The sequence below is a fragment of the Phyllobates terribilis genome, unplaced genomic scaffold (genome assembly GCF_046119375.1).
Source record: "Phyllobates terribilis strain yellow unplaced genomic scaffold, ASM4611937v1 Scaffold_2__4_contigs__length_985480577, whole genome shotgun sequence".
Classification (NCBI taxonomy): domain Eukaryota; kingdom Metazoa; phylum Chordata; class Amphibia; order Anura; family Dendrobatidae; genus Phyllobates; species Phyllobates terribilis.
The window spans coordinates 338,673,329-338,690,414 of record NW_027362762.1 but is presented as its reverse complement, the minus strand read 5'-3'; the positions used below and the strand labels follow the sequence as shown (position 1 = coordinate 338,690,414).

General features: G+C 43.2%; 1 protein-coding gene across 1 annotated transcript in view; it reads right to left on the bottom strand.

Moving 5' to 3' along the window:
• CNGA3 (cyclic nucleotide gated channel subunit alpha 3) overlaps positions 1 to 17,086 on the bottom strand; it is an 82,307-nt gene that overhangs the window by 31,353 nt on the left and 33,868 nt on the right. The window contains exons 3-4 of the mRNA XM_073664566.1: positions 8,601 to 8,717; positions 3,344 to 3,529 (exon numbers count right to left, since the gene is read on the bottom strand). Of these exons, the coding sequence (XP_073520667.1) occupies positions 3,344 to 3,529; positions 8,601 to 8,717 (303 nt within the window). The remainder of the gene's footprint in view (positions 1 to 3,343; positions 3,530 to 8,600; positions 8,718 to 17,086) is intronic.

Genomic DNA, 17,086 nt, shown 5'->3' with positions numbered 1-17,086 from the left:
ACACATACCAGGATTTGGGGATTGAGGAGGCCACACGTACCAGGATTTGGGGATTGAGGAGGCCACGCGTACCAGGATTTGGGGATTGAGGAGGCCACGCGTACCAGGATTGAGGAGGCCACACATACCAGGATTGGGGGATTGAGGAGGCCACACATACCAGGATTGGGGGATTGAGGAGGCCACACATACCAGAATTGGGGTATTGAGGAGGCCACGCGTACCAGGATTTGGGGATTGAGGAGGCCACACGTACCAGGATTGAGGAGGCCACACATACCAGGATTGGGGGATTGAGGAGGCCACACATACCAGGATTGGGGGATTGAGGAGGCCACACATACCAGAATTGGGGGATTGAGGAGGCCACACATACCAGGATATGGGAATTGAGGAGGCCACATATACCAGGATTGGGGGATTGAGGAGGCCACATATACCAGGATTGGGGGATTGAGGAGGCCACGCATACCAGGATTGGGGGATTGAGGAGGCCACACATACCAGGGATTGTGGTATTGAGGGGGCCACACATACCAGGGATTGTGAGATTGAGGGGGCAACACATACCAGGGATTGTGGGATTGAGGGGGCCACACATACCAGGGATTGTGGGATTGAGGGGGTCACACATACCAGGGATTGTGGGATTGAGGGGGCCACACATACCAGGGATTGGGGGATTGAGGAGGCTACACATACCAGGGATTGTGGGGGCCACACATACCAGGGATTGTGGGATTGAGGGGGCCACACATACGAGGATGGGGAAATTTACCAGTAGCTGTGGGATTGAGGGGGCCACACATACCAGGGATTGTGAGATTGAGGGGGCCACACATACCAGGGATTGTGGGATTGAGGGGGCCACACATACCAGGGATTGTGGGATTGAGGGGGCCACACATACCAGGGATTGTGGGATTGAGGGGGCCACACATACCAGGGATTGGGGGATTGAGGAGGCTACACATACCAGGGATTGTGGGGGCCACGCGTACCAGGATTTGGGGATTGAGGAGGCCACACGTACCAGAATTGAGGAGGTCACACATACCAGGATTGGGGGATTGAGGAGGCCACACATACCAGGATTGGGGGATTGAGGAGGCCACACATACCAGAATTTGGGGATTGAGGAGGCCACACATACCAGGATATGGGGATTGAGGAGGCCACACATACCAGAATTGGGGGATTGAGGAGGCCACACATACCAGGATTGGGGGATTGAGGAAGCCACACATGCCAGAATTGGGGGATTGAGGAGACCACACATACCAGGATTTGAGGATTGAGGAGGCCACACTTACCAGGATTGGGGGATTGAGGAGGCCACACATACCAGGATTGGGGGATTGAGGAGGTCACACATACCAGGGATTGTGGGATTGAGGGGGCCACACATACTAGGGATTGTGAGATTGAGGGGGCCACACATACCAGGGATTGTGGGATTGAGGGGGCCACACATACCAGGGATTGTGGGATTGAGGGGGCCACACATACCAGGGATTGTGGGATTGAGGGGGCTACACATACCAGGGATTGTGGGGGCCACACATACCAGGGATTGTGGGATTGAGGGGGCCACACATACGAGGATGGGGAAATTTACCAGTAGCTGCTGCATTTTCCACCCTAGGCTTATACTCAAGTCAATAGGGGCCTCGGCTTATACTCGAGTCGGCTTATTTAAAATATACAGTATTTTAAAAGCAGTGAGTACGTGGTGCCCATAATACTGCAGGACTGTGGCGTGCATTATACTATATGGGGGCTGCATTTTACCCTATGGGGTGTGTAATATACTGTATGGAGGACTATGGGGAGTGCATTATATTCTATGGAGGACCATGGGAAGTTCATTATACTATATGGAGGATTATGGGGGGCGCATTATACTATATGGAGGTTTATGGGGGAGCATTATACTATATGGAGGATTATGGGGGCGCATTATACTATATGGAAGATTATTGGTGGTGCATTATACTATATGGAAGGCTATGTGGGGCCATTATAATATTTTGAGGGCTATGTGGGGGGCCATTATACTGTATGACAGCAATTATACAGTGTAAAGGTTTGTGTGGGATCATTATACTGTTTGGAGGGCTGTGTGGGGGCCATTATACTGTTTGGAGGGCTGTGTGGGGGCCATGAGAGTGTATGGAGGGCTCTGTGGGGTTCACAGTTGGGGGATTATACTGTGTTAGGGTCACCATACTTTGCCTTGGGAGTTGAAGTGGGGTACAATAGGGTCATTATACTGTGCATGTGGAGGAATGCACCATAGGGGTATCATACTGTTTGGGGGGCACTTTTGTTGGCATCATACTTTATGGGGGCAATGAAGGAGGAATCTACGACTTCAGAATGAGGTAAATTACTATGTAAAGGCTGTAAAGTTATGAGATCTGCTCTTCTGTGACACAGACAAATATTTATTTTTTGTAGGGGGGGGGGCAATTAGAGCTTCTGCTATGGGGCCCCATGACTTCTATGTACGCCCCAGTCTGAAACTAGAACATAGGTTAAAGAGGGTCTTTGTTTTGAACAATCCCTACCTGGTATAAGTAGGCCTAATTGTGTCTCCACACTAAGACCCCAGAAATCAGCTGTGCGGAAACCTGGCAGTAAATGTTCATTTTTACAGCATAGCCAACAAAGGCAAAATTAAACATGACACACTGCCTATTCAAATCAGAGGGTTGCCCATGTAATGCAGCCAGGACGTGTTCTTCAGAGAGAGAGATAAATGTTCTTTTATGTTCTTTTGCCATCTGGCCAAGAGATGGGGATCCTTAACAGAGGATTTTCAAAAATACAGTACATGCAACTATTTGGTATCATGTAGTTTACTTCCAAAAAATGCAGTTTCTTTTAAAATACTTTAAATAAAAGTAAATAAATCAACAGAGAAAACACAATACACCTTGTAGTAAAACACACTGTAAGTAACAGCTTCGCTGTAACCTTATTTTAAAGGGAAGGCTTTCTTAAGTTTAGGTTATGATTGGGTCCCCATATTCTCCAGAATATTTTCTCAACATTCTATACACTGATACCAAAAATCCCCCAACAATCTCACAACGACCCTAGGGGGTCGCACAATCCCACAATTTCACTAGGGATCTCAAAACCATCATACACTAAGGAATGTCACAATAATCGCAAAGTGACAACAGTGATCATACAGCAAACACACACTGACACCACAATAACACACACACTAAAATAACACACTGACACCGCATCTCCAAGAACAGGTATGCAAGAAGCATGATACAAAACAGTAAAAATGGACCAATTGGTGCACTTCATATTATTATAGCAGTACCTATTTGTCTTTTCCAGCCTGTCTGGATTTTGGTTTTCAATTACAGATTGTGTGAAGCTGTTTCTGCTAGACGCCTCTTTAAGCTCCGGCCCCCTAAATCTCTCTAAAAAAGAGTCTGGGCGCTGATCTTCTTGATTCAGGTGTCTCATCGCCCAGGTCCGCATTGTTAGAAGAAATCTTGACAACCTGCAAAAAATGAATAATAAATATTTCCCTGCTTTTTCTTTGTAATTATGTTTTGAAAGGTAAACCATTTTTTTTACAATTAGTTATATTTTGTTTTTCACAAAACATACATTTAGAGTATTCCTATATTTCTTTGACAAATGATGTTCTGCAAGAATCCTGAGCAGATAAGAGGTGCCTGAGAGAGATTGCCACCATTAGCAGTAATTTGTATACCCCCTTTGAGTGGATAAAAGGATTTTCTAATGTATGCTTTGACCCTTATTCAGATGTTTGTGACTTTACCCATGTTTTCACAGACAGAACGCAAGCTCCAGACTTTCAGAAAATGTTGGAAGTCCCCACACTGCAGTGGACTTCAGGAAAATGTCTGCCGGAGACGGCGCATGCACAGATTGAGACCTCGGGAGCCGAGATCACAATCTGCACATGCGCTGCGTCCGGCAGCTATTTTCCTGAAGTCCACCGCAGTGAAAAGGATGGGAAGTGTGGGGACTGACGACATTTTCGGAAAGTCCGGATCCCGTGCAGCCTCACCCCCCTCCCAGCCCAGGGCCCACAGCATCGCCCCACTCCTGCCGCCACCAACTTCCTACACCAGTCTCCTGGGACCCCGCACCACCGCAGCCACTCTCCCCGGTAAGCTACATTCGGATTATAAGACGCGCACCCATTCCCCCCCCCAAATTTGTATAATCCGAAAAACACGGTACCTATTTAGTTGTGATGGCAGTTAAGAGGGGTTAAAATGGTGAAGATTCCCTTTAATAGAATATTTCATGATTTTCAAATAGAATACAAACATTCAGAGGTACAATAGCTACCCACTCATCTACACACTCCTCATGATTGAAATTTCAAAACCAAGAAGGAAAATTCATTGAGTTTTGAAAATCACAAGATTATTAGACATGTTATTTATGTGGAAATGACGAGAAAATGGAAACAAAATATCGCATCAGTATCGGGTATAAGCACCGTGTGCAAAAGTACACCCACTTACATGCCTTGGAGTGCTATTAAAGAGATTATTAATGGTTGTTTAAGAAATGTCCTGCCATGCTAAATGCACATTGGCACAAAAATCATCAATGTTCACTTCTGGCAGCTCCCTTTGCAAATGCCAACCAATAACATCCCAGATGTGCTTAATGTGAGATTAGTCCAGAGACACGGCAGGCCATGTTAGCACTTTTAAGCCAGGCTGGCTGATAACAGTAGCATGAGTGTAGCGCCCCGAGGGCTCGGCTGCTACAGGGGTATTGCACCTCAAACCAGAGGTGTGATATTCCACTCCCGGGTAAGGATGGAGTGTGGACCAGGACTCAGTAGCTGCATGCACCACACACACCCCATTTCCGAGGGACAGCTCAACGGTGCTCCCACTAGACAGAAGTGCAGGCACGACAGCATCTGTTCCTGGCTGGAGTGGGGAGGGGGAGGAAAACCCAGTGGTGTAGGAGCAGATAGGGGTGGGTCTCTGGGCATAGGCAGGAGCCCATTGGTTGCTAGTCACCTGGGCTCGGGTGTCAGGAGGAGGTATAAAAGGTGGGCACCATCTTAGATCAGGGTTCAGTTCAGTCCAGTTCAGTGCAGTGCAGAGAAGAAGCTAAGAGTGAGAGGAGAAGACAGGAAGCAGAGCCCCTGCATGGGCTCTGCTCTGCAGGCAGGCCTTGTCAGGAGGCTGGAGCCTGAGAGAGAGAGAAAGGAGAATGAACAGAAAGGACAGTAAGAAAGGAAGCAAGGAACAGGAACACAGAGAAAGGCCCAGAGACACGAGTGAAGAAGGAACCCTAAGAACCCACGAGATAACGGGTGAAGGGTTGGCAGAGCAGGGTACCGGAACCCAAATTGGTGTAGGCGACTAATCCTCAGCCAAAACCGGAGATTGTTGCCACATCTTGGTGCGACCCCTCACTACATCCACCAGAAAGGCATACCGTATAGGGTCAGGGAAACCGGAGAGAGGTTTCGCCAACAGAAGGCCCGAGGAAGCTGGACAAAGGTGGGTCACTGGTGGGGACGGCCAGAGAAAGGAAAGAGAAGGGAGCTCTGAACCACACTCCGGAATTGCCTGGGAGTTGACCGAGTTCCTCACCTGGTGGACGCAGCATGACTCGGGCGGTCCTAACTGCGCACAAGTGACCTGATAAAGAACTGTGAGTAAAGCATTGAAAACTGCAACTGCATGTCTCTGTGGTTCCTCGCCGCACCAGCACCATCAGTACTGGGACACTCACACCATCACCACCATCATCCCATTAGCTGCCCTGAGGCAATACTTCTCCCGTGGGGAGTCATCCCATACTCAGCTGCGCAAACAACATCAGCCTCAGCGGTCTGCAGTGCAGCGGCGGTCCCCACTGACCGCAATCCACGGGTGGCGTAGTCGGACACTTATTACAATACAAATAGACTGCCACTGGTTTGACCACCCTGGGCAGGGACCGGGTCACCGCCACGGAGAACTACAACCCCCAGCGATCCGGCTCCGGGTATCCCCCTGCACAGCACAGGCCCAGGGGGCGCGTCATGAGCAACATGTGGCCTTTCATTGTCATGTTCAAAAATGGCTCCAGAGGAAAACTGGACACCACACATATAAGGTGTTAAATTGTGTTTATACAAGTCTTCAGTGGGCATTTGCACAACATACATACATGTAAAGGTGTTATAAGAACACCATCGCTTTCAAAGTCTTTCACGGTGCAGAGCAAAATGGCAATAGAGACTGGAATCGAGGTCTATCCTCTTCAAAGATGAGCCCCACTTTTATTTCAAATGCAATGATAGTCTGGAGATTGATATGGAGACTGTCACGGTTCCACCCCTCAGTGTGTCTCGGATGCAGTTACTGACAGCTCAGCCATCCAATCTGGGACAGGGGTGTGCTGAAGCTGTCAGTGTGTTGATTGACAGCTCGGCTGTCCAATCTGAGACTGGGAGGCGCTGGTTATCTCCAGGTGTTCATAATCCCAGGTGACTGCCAGGCTACTTAACTGTGCTGTTTCTCCCAGACCTCTGCCAGACGTTCATTCAGCTTGCGTGAGGTTTGTTTCTTTGTGCATTGTGTTCTGTGCATTGATATTCTGTTGCCTGACCTTGGACCTTGTTCTGACCATCTGTCTGTTCAACCTCTTCTGCTCTGATCCGCTATCCTTCTGACCAACGGAACGTTACCTGACTACGCCTTTGTCTCTTCCCACTGTTTATGACGTACGCTCCTGACTTTTGACTTCGGACTCCTTGACTATCCTATCTCAGCGTCACAGATACCACATGGACAATGCCATGAAGACGCCTTCACAAGGGAATGTAACACCAATCCTACTTCCAGTATTATGGTGTGGGGTGGCAGAATGTTAAGTAGCTGGACCCCTCTAGTTTTCATTCCAGGCACACTAACAGTTCGGCGTTACATTGATTTGGCCGTGAGCCAGTGATATGGCCATTTCTCCAAAGTGTCCCAAGAGCAGTTTTTCAAGACGACAACGCCAGGCCGCATGTTGGTCATGCTACTATGAGCAGCTTCCATATTTTCATTGTTTGCATTTCATTAACATGTCTATTGATTCTGTGCTTCCATAATTTCATGACTTTTCCTTCTTGGTATTGCAATTTCAATGTTAAGGAGTGTATATGACTTAATTATAATAGGCTGCTTTAAGTTACCTTTGCTTTGGGATAATTCAGATAAGATATTAGAGAATTGCATTGCATGAATACAGTAAGTTCTAAATAAACCATGAGTGTCAATCATTATTTAATCAGAATAACTGGGTGTGAATTTAAGTAACAACAAAGCTTGCTCTACCTTATACATTCCTCAATCAGAGACAATGTTCATCATTTACATAAGGATTTATAAAATTATCAACTCCATATATTCATATATTCACTGTACGGCAGCTGGTATACAAATAGAAAGCGTTTACCACAATTTATACTCTTCTGTATGTGAATGTATCTAAATTAAAATTCATCCCAATTGCAGAGGCCCAGAATATTATAAAAACATCTAAAAATGTATATGCTTTCCTTGGACTGTAATTCAGTAACATGGAAATCCTACGCAAACAAGCTTATCATCTAATTAGTACATTTATTCCCCAGGCTTATGTCAGTGTTCAAAAGCCTACCATTAGGTAACACAAAGCAAGAGTGGTTTACATAAGAGGACAGCATAGAAATAAACATTATTATCAAGCCTAAAGCGGTTGCTCATTTAGACTGTTATAAAGAAGATCCCAAATGGACAGAAGATGACTGAGCAAACATATAGCATCTTTCCTGAAATGAGCAATAATATGTAAAGTGAAAATCAAACAGTATAATTCCAAGTAAAGTAAATCTGATGGCACCAAGAAATTTATTATTTATGACTTGTGGAACTAAGTATCAGAATAAAAGTCAGAACTAAAAGCTCTGACTACTAGTGAGATAAATTTAAATTATTGATAATTTTTTTTATTGTTTAGCTGCTTCTGAAAAGCAAATTTAAGCAACTTTCTGCATAGACTTTATTTTAAAAAATTTCTAACGTTTTTCTGCTGTCTGTAAATTTTTTATCTAGCTCAATGCATTTGCTAAAATGTTACAAATCAATCAGAGGTATTGCTCCTGATTCTGAAAGCTCTCTCTGCTACTCCCTCCCTTCTCTCAGTGTTAGTTATACCAGCATTGAGGAGGAGGGGTTCGTACACAGATCTTCAGGGGAAAGGAGAGAAAGTATCTCTGATGGCAAAGAAAACATTTTATAGAAAAAGAGGAAAGGACATGGAAAGGAAAGTTCAGCATGTAATTTTGCACTATAATTTCCAACTATTTCTGGTGTAAATTATAGTAAAACTGTTGGTCCATATGAGAACCCCACCCCCTTGCTAAATCTCGCCAAATTTTCTAATCACTTTTGAAAAATGGAGAGAAAATTGTAAAACAGCGTGGAAAAGCAGACATTTTTGTGCAAGAAAATTCAAATATTTATACATTAAAAGCGGCATAAAAACATTCATAAATTTTGCACAGGGCAGATTCAATGTGCTGATTCACACTTATTTTCTGTGTTTAATACCTGGCCATTCCTCCTCTTCCCGTGAATGAGCTCCTGCGGGACTCTGTAAGGCCTCTTGGATCCAATGCAATTACCCGTTGAAGCTCTGATGAGGTGTCCTCACACAGGGAATGAGCCCTTCAGAGTAAAAAATAAAACCTATGTCATATTTTGCCGAGGGTAAGGTTTTGGTATTAACCTAAGATTGTGATACTAATGTATAAAGAAAATGTAAAAATGAAGACAAGTGCAGTACTGTGCAAAAGTTTTAGTCAGATGTGGAAAAAATGTTTTTTTTATCAATTAACAAAATGTAAAGTAAATAAACATAATAGAAATCTAAATGAAATCAATATTTGATGTGACAACTCTTTTCCTTCAAAACAACATCAAAGCATTAATTCTTTTAGATAGAATTACATACACAGTTGTTGAAGGAGCTCGGCAGGGAGATTGTTCCAAACATCTTGGAGAACTACTAATTTGTGAAAGTAAGCCAAATCCTTCTATCTATTCATGCAATCCCAGACTGACTGAATGATATGGAGATCAGGGCTCTGTGGTAGCCATACCTTCTTTATAATGAATATAGTTCTTCATGACATGGCTGTGTTATGTGCTACTCAGAGAGACTCAGAAAGACTGGCACCAAACCAGACGCACTTGGCGCAAGCTTCCCAGCTAGGCGTACCCTTGAGGGCCGGGAATACTATTCACTCAGCTCCAAGTAAATGAAAGGGGGACTTTGGCAGAGCCCTTCCCAGGTCCACTGTCACCAGACAGCTGGCGTCTGGTGACACTGTCAGTACCTAGTCGAGAACCTGGTGAGTACTTCTGCAAGAACCCCAGGAAGTGTAACCAGAAGAGAAAATGAGAAAACCCCTGAAAAGATAGCAACACTACTGCTAGCACCACTCACCACCACAGCACATAAGAACTGCAATAAACAGCAAAGAAATGAGCAGGAAACAGGGTTAAATAGCCCGCCTAATGATCAGGTGTTGAATACTTCCCAATCATCCCCAGACAGCCACTCCCTGCTAGATTGCACAGCAGAATGGACATAATCCCACCATTGAGTAGTGTAAGAAAAAGCAGCATTATGTGTTGTCTGGCAACCGGGAGCACAGTCTCCCATGTTCCCCAGGCAGAGAAATCAGTGAGAGACACGGCGTTCCACATCCTCACACATCCTACAACACCAGAACGCGATGCTCCATAAGTTTGGGACAGTTTCCCTGCACTCGTTGTTGCTCCGCCTCCAGTGTCAGGACAATGGCTTTGCCTGCGACCAGAGTAGCGTAGCACTGGACCAGATCTATTCCCAGGTGGGAGCACAGAACCACGATTCCTAACAGGCTTGTATCTTTGGGGTGGTTCTCTAGCTGTAGAATAATATAGAGCCATTCATGGTATTACATATTGGATAAGTATTTACCTTTTATTTCTCAGCATTGAAGACACCAAAAATAGGCAAAGTTTAAGATCGTTGATGCAGTGGTCAGCCAAGGAAATTTAGTGTAACAGATTAAAGATACTTAATATTTACTTCCCTTCTAAATTGGAAGATGTCCAGTAGTGACATCAGCTCAGAAGCAGCAACCAGGGATACCCAGCAGCTACACCCATATACTCTTCACAGAATGAGTGGCCAAAAGTGGGGTGCATGGAAGAATTGTGGTCAAAACCCATATTTTTGACATGGAAACAAGGTTAAGCAACTGATCTATGCACGAAAACATATTAACTGGGGTGTAGAAAAATTGAATCACATGCTCTCGGCTGATGAGTTAAAATGTGAAATGTTTGGCTGTAACAGAAGACAGCTTTTTCACATAAGGGTTGGAGAATAATGAGTGTCTGCATGCAACAATGAAGCATGGTGGAGGTTCCTTGCAAGTTTGGGGCTACATTTCAGCAAATGGAGTTGGGGATTTGGTCAGGATTAATGGTGTCCTCAATGCTGAGAAATAATGGCAGATATGCATTAAGAACGATTTTCAGTGTAAAGAAGAACAAGCAGTCCTAGAAGTGATGATATAGCCTTCACAGAGCCCTGATCTGTAAAAGGATTACTACCTACCGTATGGCAGTTATAATAAAGGCCTTTGTCTTCAAAGGGGTTGGCCACTTGATCTTTATTTAATTGTATGTGATAGGCCTCACTCCACTTGTGTATAAACACGCCAAATGCAATGCAATAAAAAATCGCATTGTTCTCGCACCAATCAATGAGGCAGTGTTCATCTGTGAGTTTTTCCTCAGCTGGAATGGGGCTGAGGAAAACATCACAGCATGGACCATGAGTGTGGCATCTGATTTTTACAGATACAATACAATTTTGTAGTATAGGAAACAAAATGGTCCTGTAAAATATTAATAGCCGCTGAGTAAAAAAAACGGATTGCATATGGACAGCACATGGATGACATGTGAGAAAATTTCGTCCCACTTTCCTGGATGAGAATGGGACCGATTTGTTTTATACACAAGTGGGAGCGAGGCCTTAGTGACATGATTTTGTAGCACGTACTCATATAAAAGTAATACAGATTCTCTTACTCTTCACAGACTGCACAGCTCTCTTATCTACAAAATGGCTGCTAGTAGGGAAGCATGTGACCAGACTTGTCCATCAGCCTCCTCCAATTGATAAACCCTGCGCATGGCAAAGCTGGTCTGATTATATGTTCCTCTATCAGTAGCCATTTTATGGATAGAAAAGCTGTGCAGTTAGTGATGTAGGATGAAAACCTGTAATGCTGATACATTAGTAAGTGACACAAAATCATGTCCTCAACACATTTGTTAAAATAAAAAAATAGTGCCTACTCCTTTTGAGGCAACCATTTCCAGTTGAGATATATTTGGCACAACAATATATATAATTTTAATTCACAAGTGGTCTTGAGCTGTTTCAGTGAAATGTGTCCATTATTATAACTACTGTATACCCCAATGGTTAAAAGTAAATTATAGGAGTTGTTCTCTACTGGACAACCCCTACTTAAATAATTCCAGACCACAATTGAAATAAAAACTATGCATGCTCACTATTCCACCTGTGCCATTCCAGCAATACTGATGCTGCCGTTCCCGGAGGGTAATGTGACATTGTGTCACGTTTCCACTGTAGCCAATCAGTAACTGCTGTTTGTCTGCAAGTCATCAATATTCCGTCAAGGCAGATGTCCGTTCTGACAAATAATAAAGGCTGCAGCCAAACAGGGGCCGCTGATCGCCTGCAGAAGTCCCTTGCTACAACAATGTCACATCATCCTCCGGGAATAGGATCGATGCCATCACAGGCAAGGCACTGCTTCGAGAGGTGAATATAGATTGTTTTCACTTTAATTGGGGTCCTCAATTGACTAAGCGGGGGTTGTACAGTAGTGGAAAACCTCTTTAATGAATAGCATTTCATATCAAGTGTAGAACGCTCCATGTATTCTGCATCCACTGGAGAGAAGAAAGCAGCCATCACATCTTACATCCTCTGCACAATCCGATCACTTTATTAGATGGCATCTGACTGTTACTACTTCATGGCTTGTAAGAGCCGTTAACAATACTTTGAGATGTGAAAATGGCTGTAGGTGGCAATGTTATATAAGAGTCACAGCAATGGGTTGTTTACCAGGTAGCAGCTAATAGGGATAAGCAGCTCACCTGTCCATTGTGAATAATTGCTGTTTTTTTTCTCTGTGTCTATGATTAGTTTTCACACATTGACACCTTTTAATGAAAGCAGTCACATTTAGCATTGTGGTTATCACCAACGAGAACAAACTATAAAATCACCCAGAACCATATTCACATTAGTTTACCTGTGCATCTCTATGAGGTTATGGAAAGTGAGATGGAATATTGTATGAACATACTATATATTCGATTGGACTAGTCATACAGAATAGTAGGATAAGCAAGATATGAATCAAATTGAGGCTATTAATGTCTAAATGTCTAAAAGTCAACAGAACAAATCAGAGTAATTAGTAATAAAACATGGCAGAGTCTGAACTAAAAGTTCTGTCCATGAATCTGAGGCTCCGCGCACATCAAAGGTAGAGAAAGACCATTAATGAACTTGAGATGCGCTCTGAGCTCTAGTGAATTAAATCTCAATTATTAATATTTAAAGGCATGAAGAATCAGAAGAAATGTAATTCTCCCTACAGGAGAAGTAGCTTAACTCAATGCCACAATATAAATTCACTGCTGTATAGTCAGAAGTGAGTTGTGCAGGTCAAAAACAGTGAAAAATCTGAGAAAATGGCAACAACAAGGGGTTTACAAAAGAATTATGTACCAACCATGTGTCTTCATTTTCAGCCACAAACCCATTTGCTGTGCTTCGTACTCAGAATTGTTACTGTCATAACTAAATTTTATTGGTTTGGGGACGCAGGAATTGATTCAGAGATTTCTAGTTACAGAAATCACAGATGCGGTCTAAGTGGTTCAATCATTATTTAGTGATCTGAGCTCAACTTTTATTTAGTAAGTATTTTACATTAACATCAGATCTCACAGAAATAATCGAATTCATCAGCTGAAGACAAGCTGGTAAAAATTGAACATTGCCTCCCTCCACATGATGCCATGTCATTGGCACATCTACAATCGCTAATGGAGCCTATACTTTCATATTCTTTGCCGAGTAAAGGCTCCCATACACATTAGATTAATGTTGGATGAACTCACTGCGTAAAGTGTATGGGGACGCCAGCCAGCTGATTATTGGGGAAGATGTTGATCGGTCATGTCCGATTTTGGACTGCAAGCAATTCTGTGTATAGAAGAGTCAGCTAATATGACTGTCGGCCAAACAATCATCCGAAGCATCGTTCGCCAACAGCTATCTGAAGTGTATTAAGGCTTGTTATGGTTTATATTTTAAAACATTAAAGCAATTTATATCTATCTTTGATAACTTAGAGTTTTGTACTAGCTTTATAAGTGTTATTCATAAAAGCAATGACCCAGGGCATAGTATATGTTTAAGGTTGTCTTTCTTTAAAACCTGACGGTATCTTTGTTTGACTGAAGGCGTTGAGAGCTGGAATTCAGCAGAATCCACGCTTTATGACAATCAAACGTTACCCCTTGGACCACGGTCAGATGCCTCTCACCCAGCCAAACCAGATCTCACACTTTGCACTGACGAGGGTCAATACCCCAAAACACAGTGTATGCAAATTGAGATTTTGGTTTTGGCTTTAATCCTAAGTCATGTGACAAGGCTCATTAGAGAGTCGATATTGACTTTTAGGACTGCTACTTTCTATAGGTGGCACTGCAGTTCCAGTCTTCTTACTTTCTATAGATACAATCTCCAAACTTACATAATATTTTTTAGGTAATGTATTATGCTATCCCCTTTCTTCTGTGGGTGTAATAAAAATGTGGGACTGGGCATCTGAGATTTTAGACAAGCCTTGTACACTGACAGACACTGACTGTGTGCTCTTTTCTCCGATCGATCGATGCCCTGACTTGATCAAAACTGAGAAATGTGTTAAACCCTTTGAGTTTATCTTAAAGCTTTTCCTACACAGGGGTCTCCGCCTCATTAAATGGTGCCTGAAGTCCAATGATTATCAAAACTGGAACTCCTTTGGACCCAATTGCACGGATCTCTCTGGGAATCACTGAATAAAGCTCTGGTGAGTAACCCATTGTGTTACTAATAATTCAGTGTTACTCAGAGGGTTCTGGGAAAGGTAATTGGTGGTCCGAACAAGACAATCTCTGATGAACTTTTGCTGGTGTTTGAATTTTGTGTGCATCATTTATGGTCTAATATATGTACCAATGTGTCTTTAGATGTAAAACTGACGATTCAATGATGGTTGAATGAAAATTTACTCAAATGACAAGTAGCCAACCATGCCCAATGATCGTGGTAAGCGGCCTCCCTAGTTCTACCTGTATATTGTTGGAAGATTGTTATATGTTGTCCTCATTGTCTATATGACTGTGATGTATTGAATGATATTGGTGTAAACTTTGAAGATCCTTGAATGTGGGAGTGAATGATTTTTGAGTGACTAATAAGGGTCTACGGTCTCTGATTGATAAGAGATCTCGTTAGGTGTGTTTCCTCAGATATGGTGAAGGAAAAATTGATACTGTAGTGAAGTGTGAATGTCTATAACAGAGGAATCCTTCTCTGTAAGCAGTACTTTGAGGGTATACAATTTTCCCTGTAAATTGATAAAAGCACCCTCTTGAAAGGGGCGCTGAATGCCGTCTTAGCCTGAACACAGCAAAAGGAATTATACCATTAATTGACGAGTGTGGATTGAGTGGCTGACGTATTGTAAAAGTGTGTTGATAAATCTGAATCGTTGTCCTTAGTGCCTGTGCTCTGTTTTGTGTGAACGTAAGAGAGGAAACATCATAGTAGTTGAATTCCTTATCCAGCCAGTATATCTAGACTGAGAAACATAATAGCCAGAGAGGGAAGACATAACACAGACTTAATTGTCAAGATGTGTCCATACAGGACGTTGAAGGGACCTTCTTGCTTGGGTAGTTAAAACCCGACATTATGCTTTGATCTGGGTAACTTCACCTCTTGTGTCCTAGTTGTAATCTGTTTAAATCAGAGGAAGTGGATAAAGGTTTTGTAGAAAAAGAACTTATTCTCCCATGACATGTTATTTTGACTAGTAGAAGTAACTGCAATAACTATTAGTGATATAGTTTTTGGGTTGTTATTTTGTCTGCTTGTGTATCAAAATTGCACTGGCGCAAACGGCTGGTCACCTTCTGTTGATATTCCCTAGAAATTCTTCTCTTTCGAGGACAGTGGTTCTGGGAGTTTAAATCCTTCTCTTGTGAACAAATTGATGCTGGGAGAAGAATAGAGCCTTCTGTGGTTTAGACTCTATAGCCCATCCTGTTCTTTGGATAACAGCGGGTATTGACGTTGCAGTCTTAATGGCTGTAAACTGTAAGGAAGTAAGCAACCTCAGAGGTACCTGCATGTCATATAGTAGATGACTAAGAAGGAATAGGAAAAGTGTATTTGCAATTGGGAATAATGACAGAAAGATAGATAAGAACAAACTTGAGATGGCTAAAATGTGGTTAGAAGTAGCCAAAGCATCTCTCAATGAGTGAGCATAAATCAGAAGAAACCAGGTACAGAACTGTGTATGTAATCTATGATAGTATAAAAAAACAGAGACCCTTGTAGTCTCTGAACTTGATGTAAAACAAGCATCCCCTTCAGCACCCTTGCCTTATGCAGGAACAATGGGATTGAACTGCGGACATTGTGGCCAACAGAATCCCCCTGGGTTTAATTAATGTGTACCTTAGGTCCCCACGTCCTCTGCTCCCCAAGAGGACAATGAGTCACGTATACTTTCTACCTGTAAGGATAGAATATAACCGGCAGGTACATGATCCGCCCCAGGTATGGCCAACAGACACACATTGGCTTTGGTCCCCCAGTGAGCTCATTGCTCTTGCTAACCAGCTTCCGGACCCATTAACATTTAGAATGTGTCTACAGTGTGTCCAGGAGGCATATCGGGCCACATGGGATGACCTAGTCTGTTATTTTACAAAAAGGGAGTGACCCCTTAATATTGCTGCAGTTTTTTCACGGACGGCCTTAGATTTATAGTCCAGACCATAGTAGGCACCAGTCGCCCAGAGTGGCGCAATATACAATGGGTTGATTTCAAGGAAATAGCCCGGGATGTTGAAGTAGAAAGCATGTCAAAGAAAGAGTTAATTTGGCTCTGTGCAGCCTAGAAAAGAAAGAGGGAGGGGGAAGTAACAGTCAAAGAGGAGATAGAGACTATAGTACAGTAGAATGTTTGTCTTTTGGCACAAAGGACATTTTTTGGCCAAATGTCCCACAAAATTAACAGCCACTCTCCTCAACCCCCATAGGAAACTGGCAATCCAGATGTCTCCCTCTGCCCCGTTGTCACCCCTCAGGGACCCACACTCACTGTTCCTGTTTCCCTGGGGGAGGGACAAACTGTTATATTTATGGTAGACACTGCAGCAACCCGTACAGTATTAATCCAAGAACATGTTCTGGAGGACATATTGCCACCTGAATAAGTAACTAGTGAATGGGTAGAGGGATGACCTACTAAATTACAAGTAATTCAGCCCCTCTGGCTGAATTTGCATGACAAAATTTTGACCCAGGTTTTAGTTTCCCCTGATTTACTTTGTAATTTGTTAGTGACAGACTTGTTGCAGAAAATTGGAGCCTGCATAGAATTCACTCCAAATGGCCCCAGGATGACTACTATCCTTGACGATAGCACCCCATGTAGTTTTCTGTCACTGACAATTTCTATAGCCCTGGATACCAAACACTCTAAATCTCATTCCCTGCCTTTTTGGCTCAAAAAACATACCCAGACAGCTGTGGGCATTGCCCAGGATGCAGCAATACATAAAAACATTCAAGAGCTCCAGACAGGAGTTCTTCTTGTCCCTATAACTTCCCCATTTACCCCCACCCACCCATA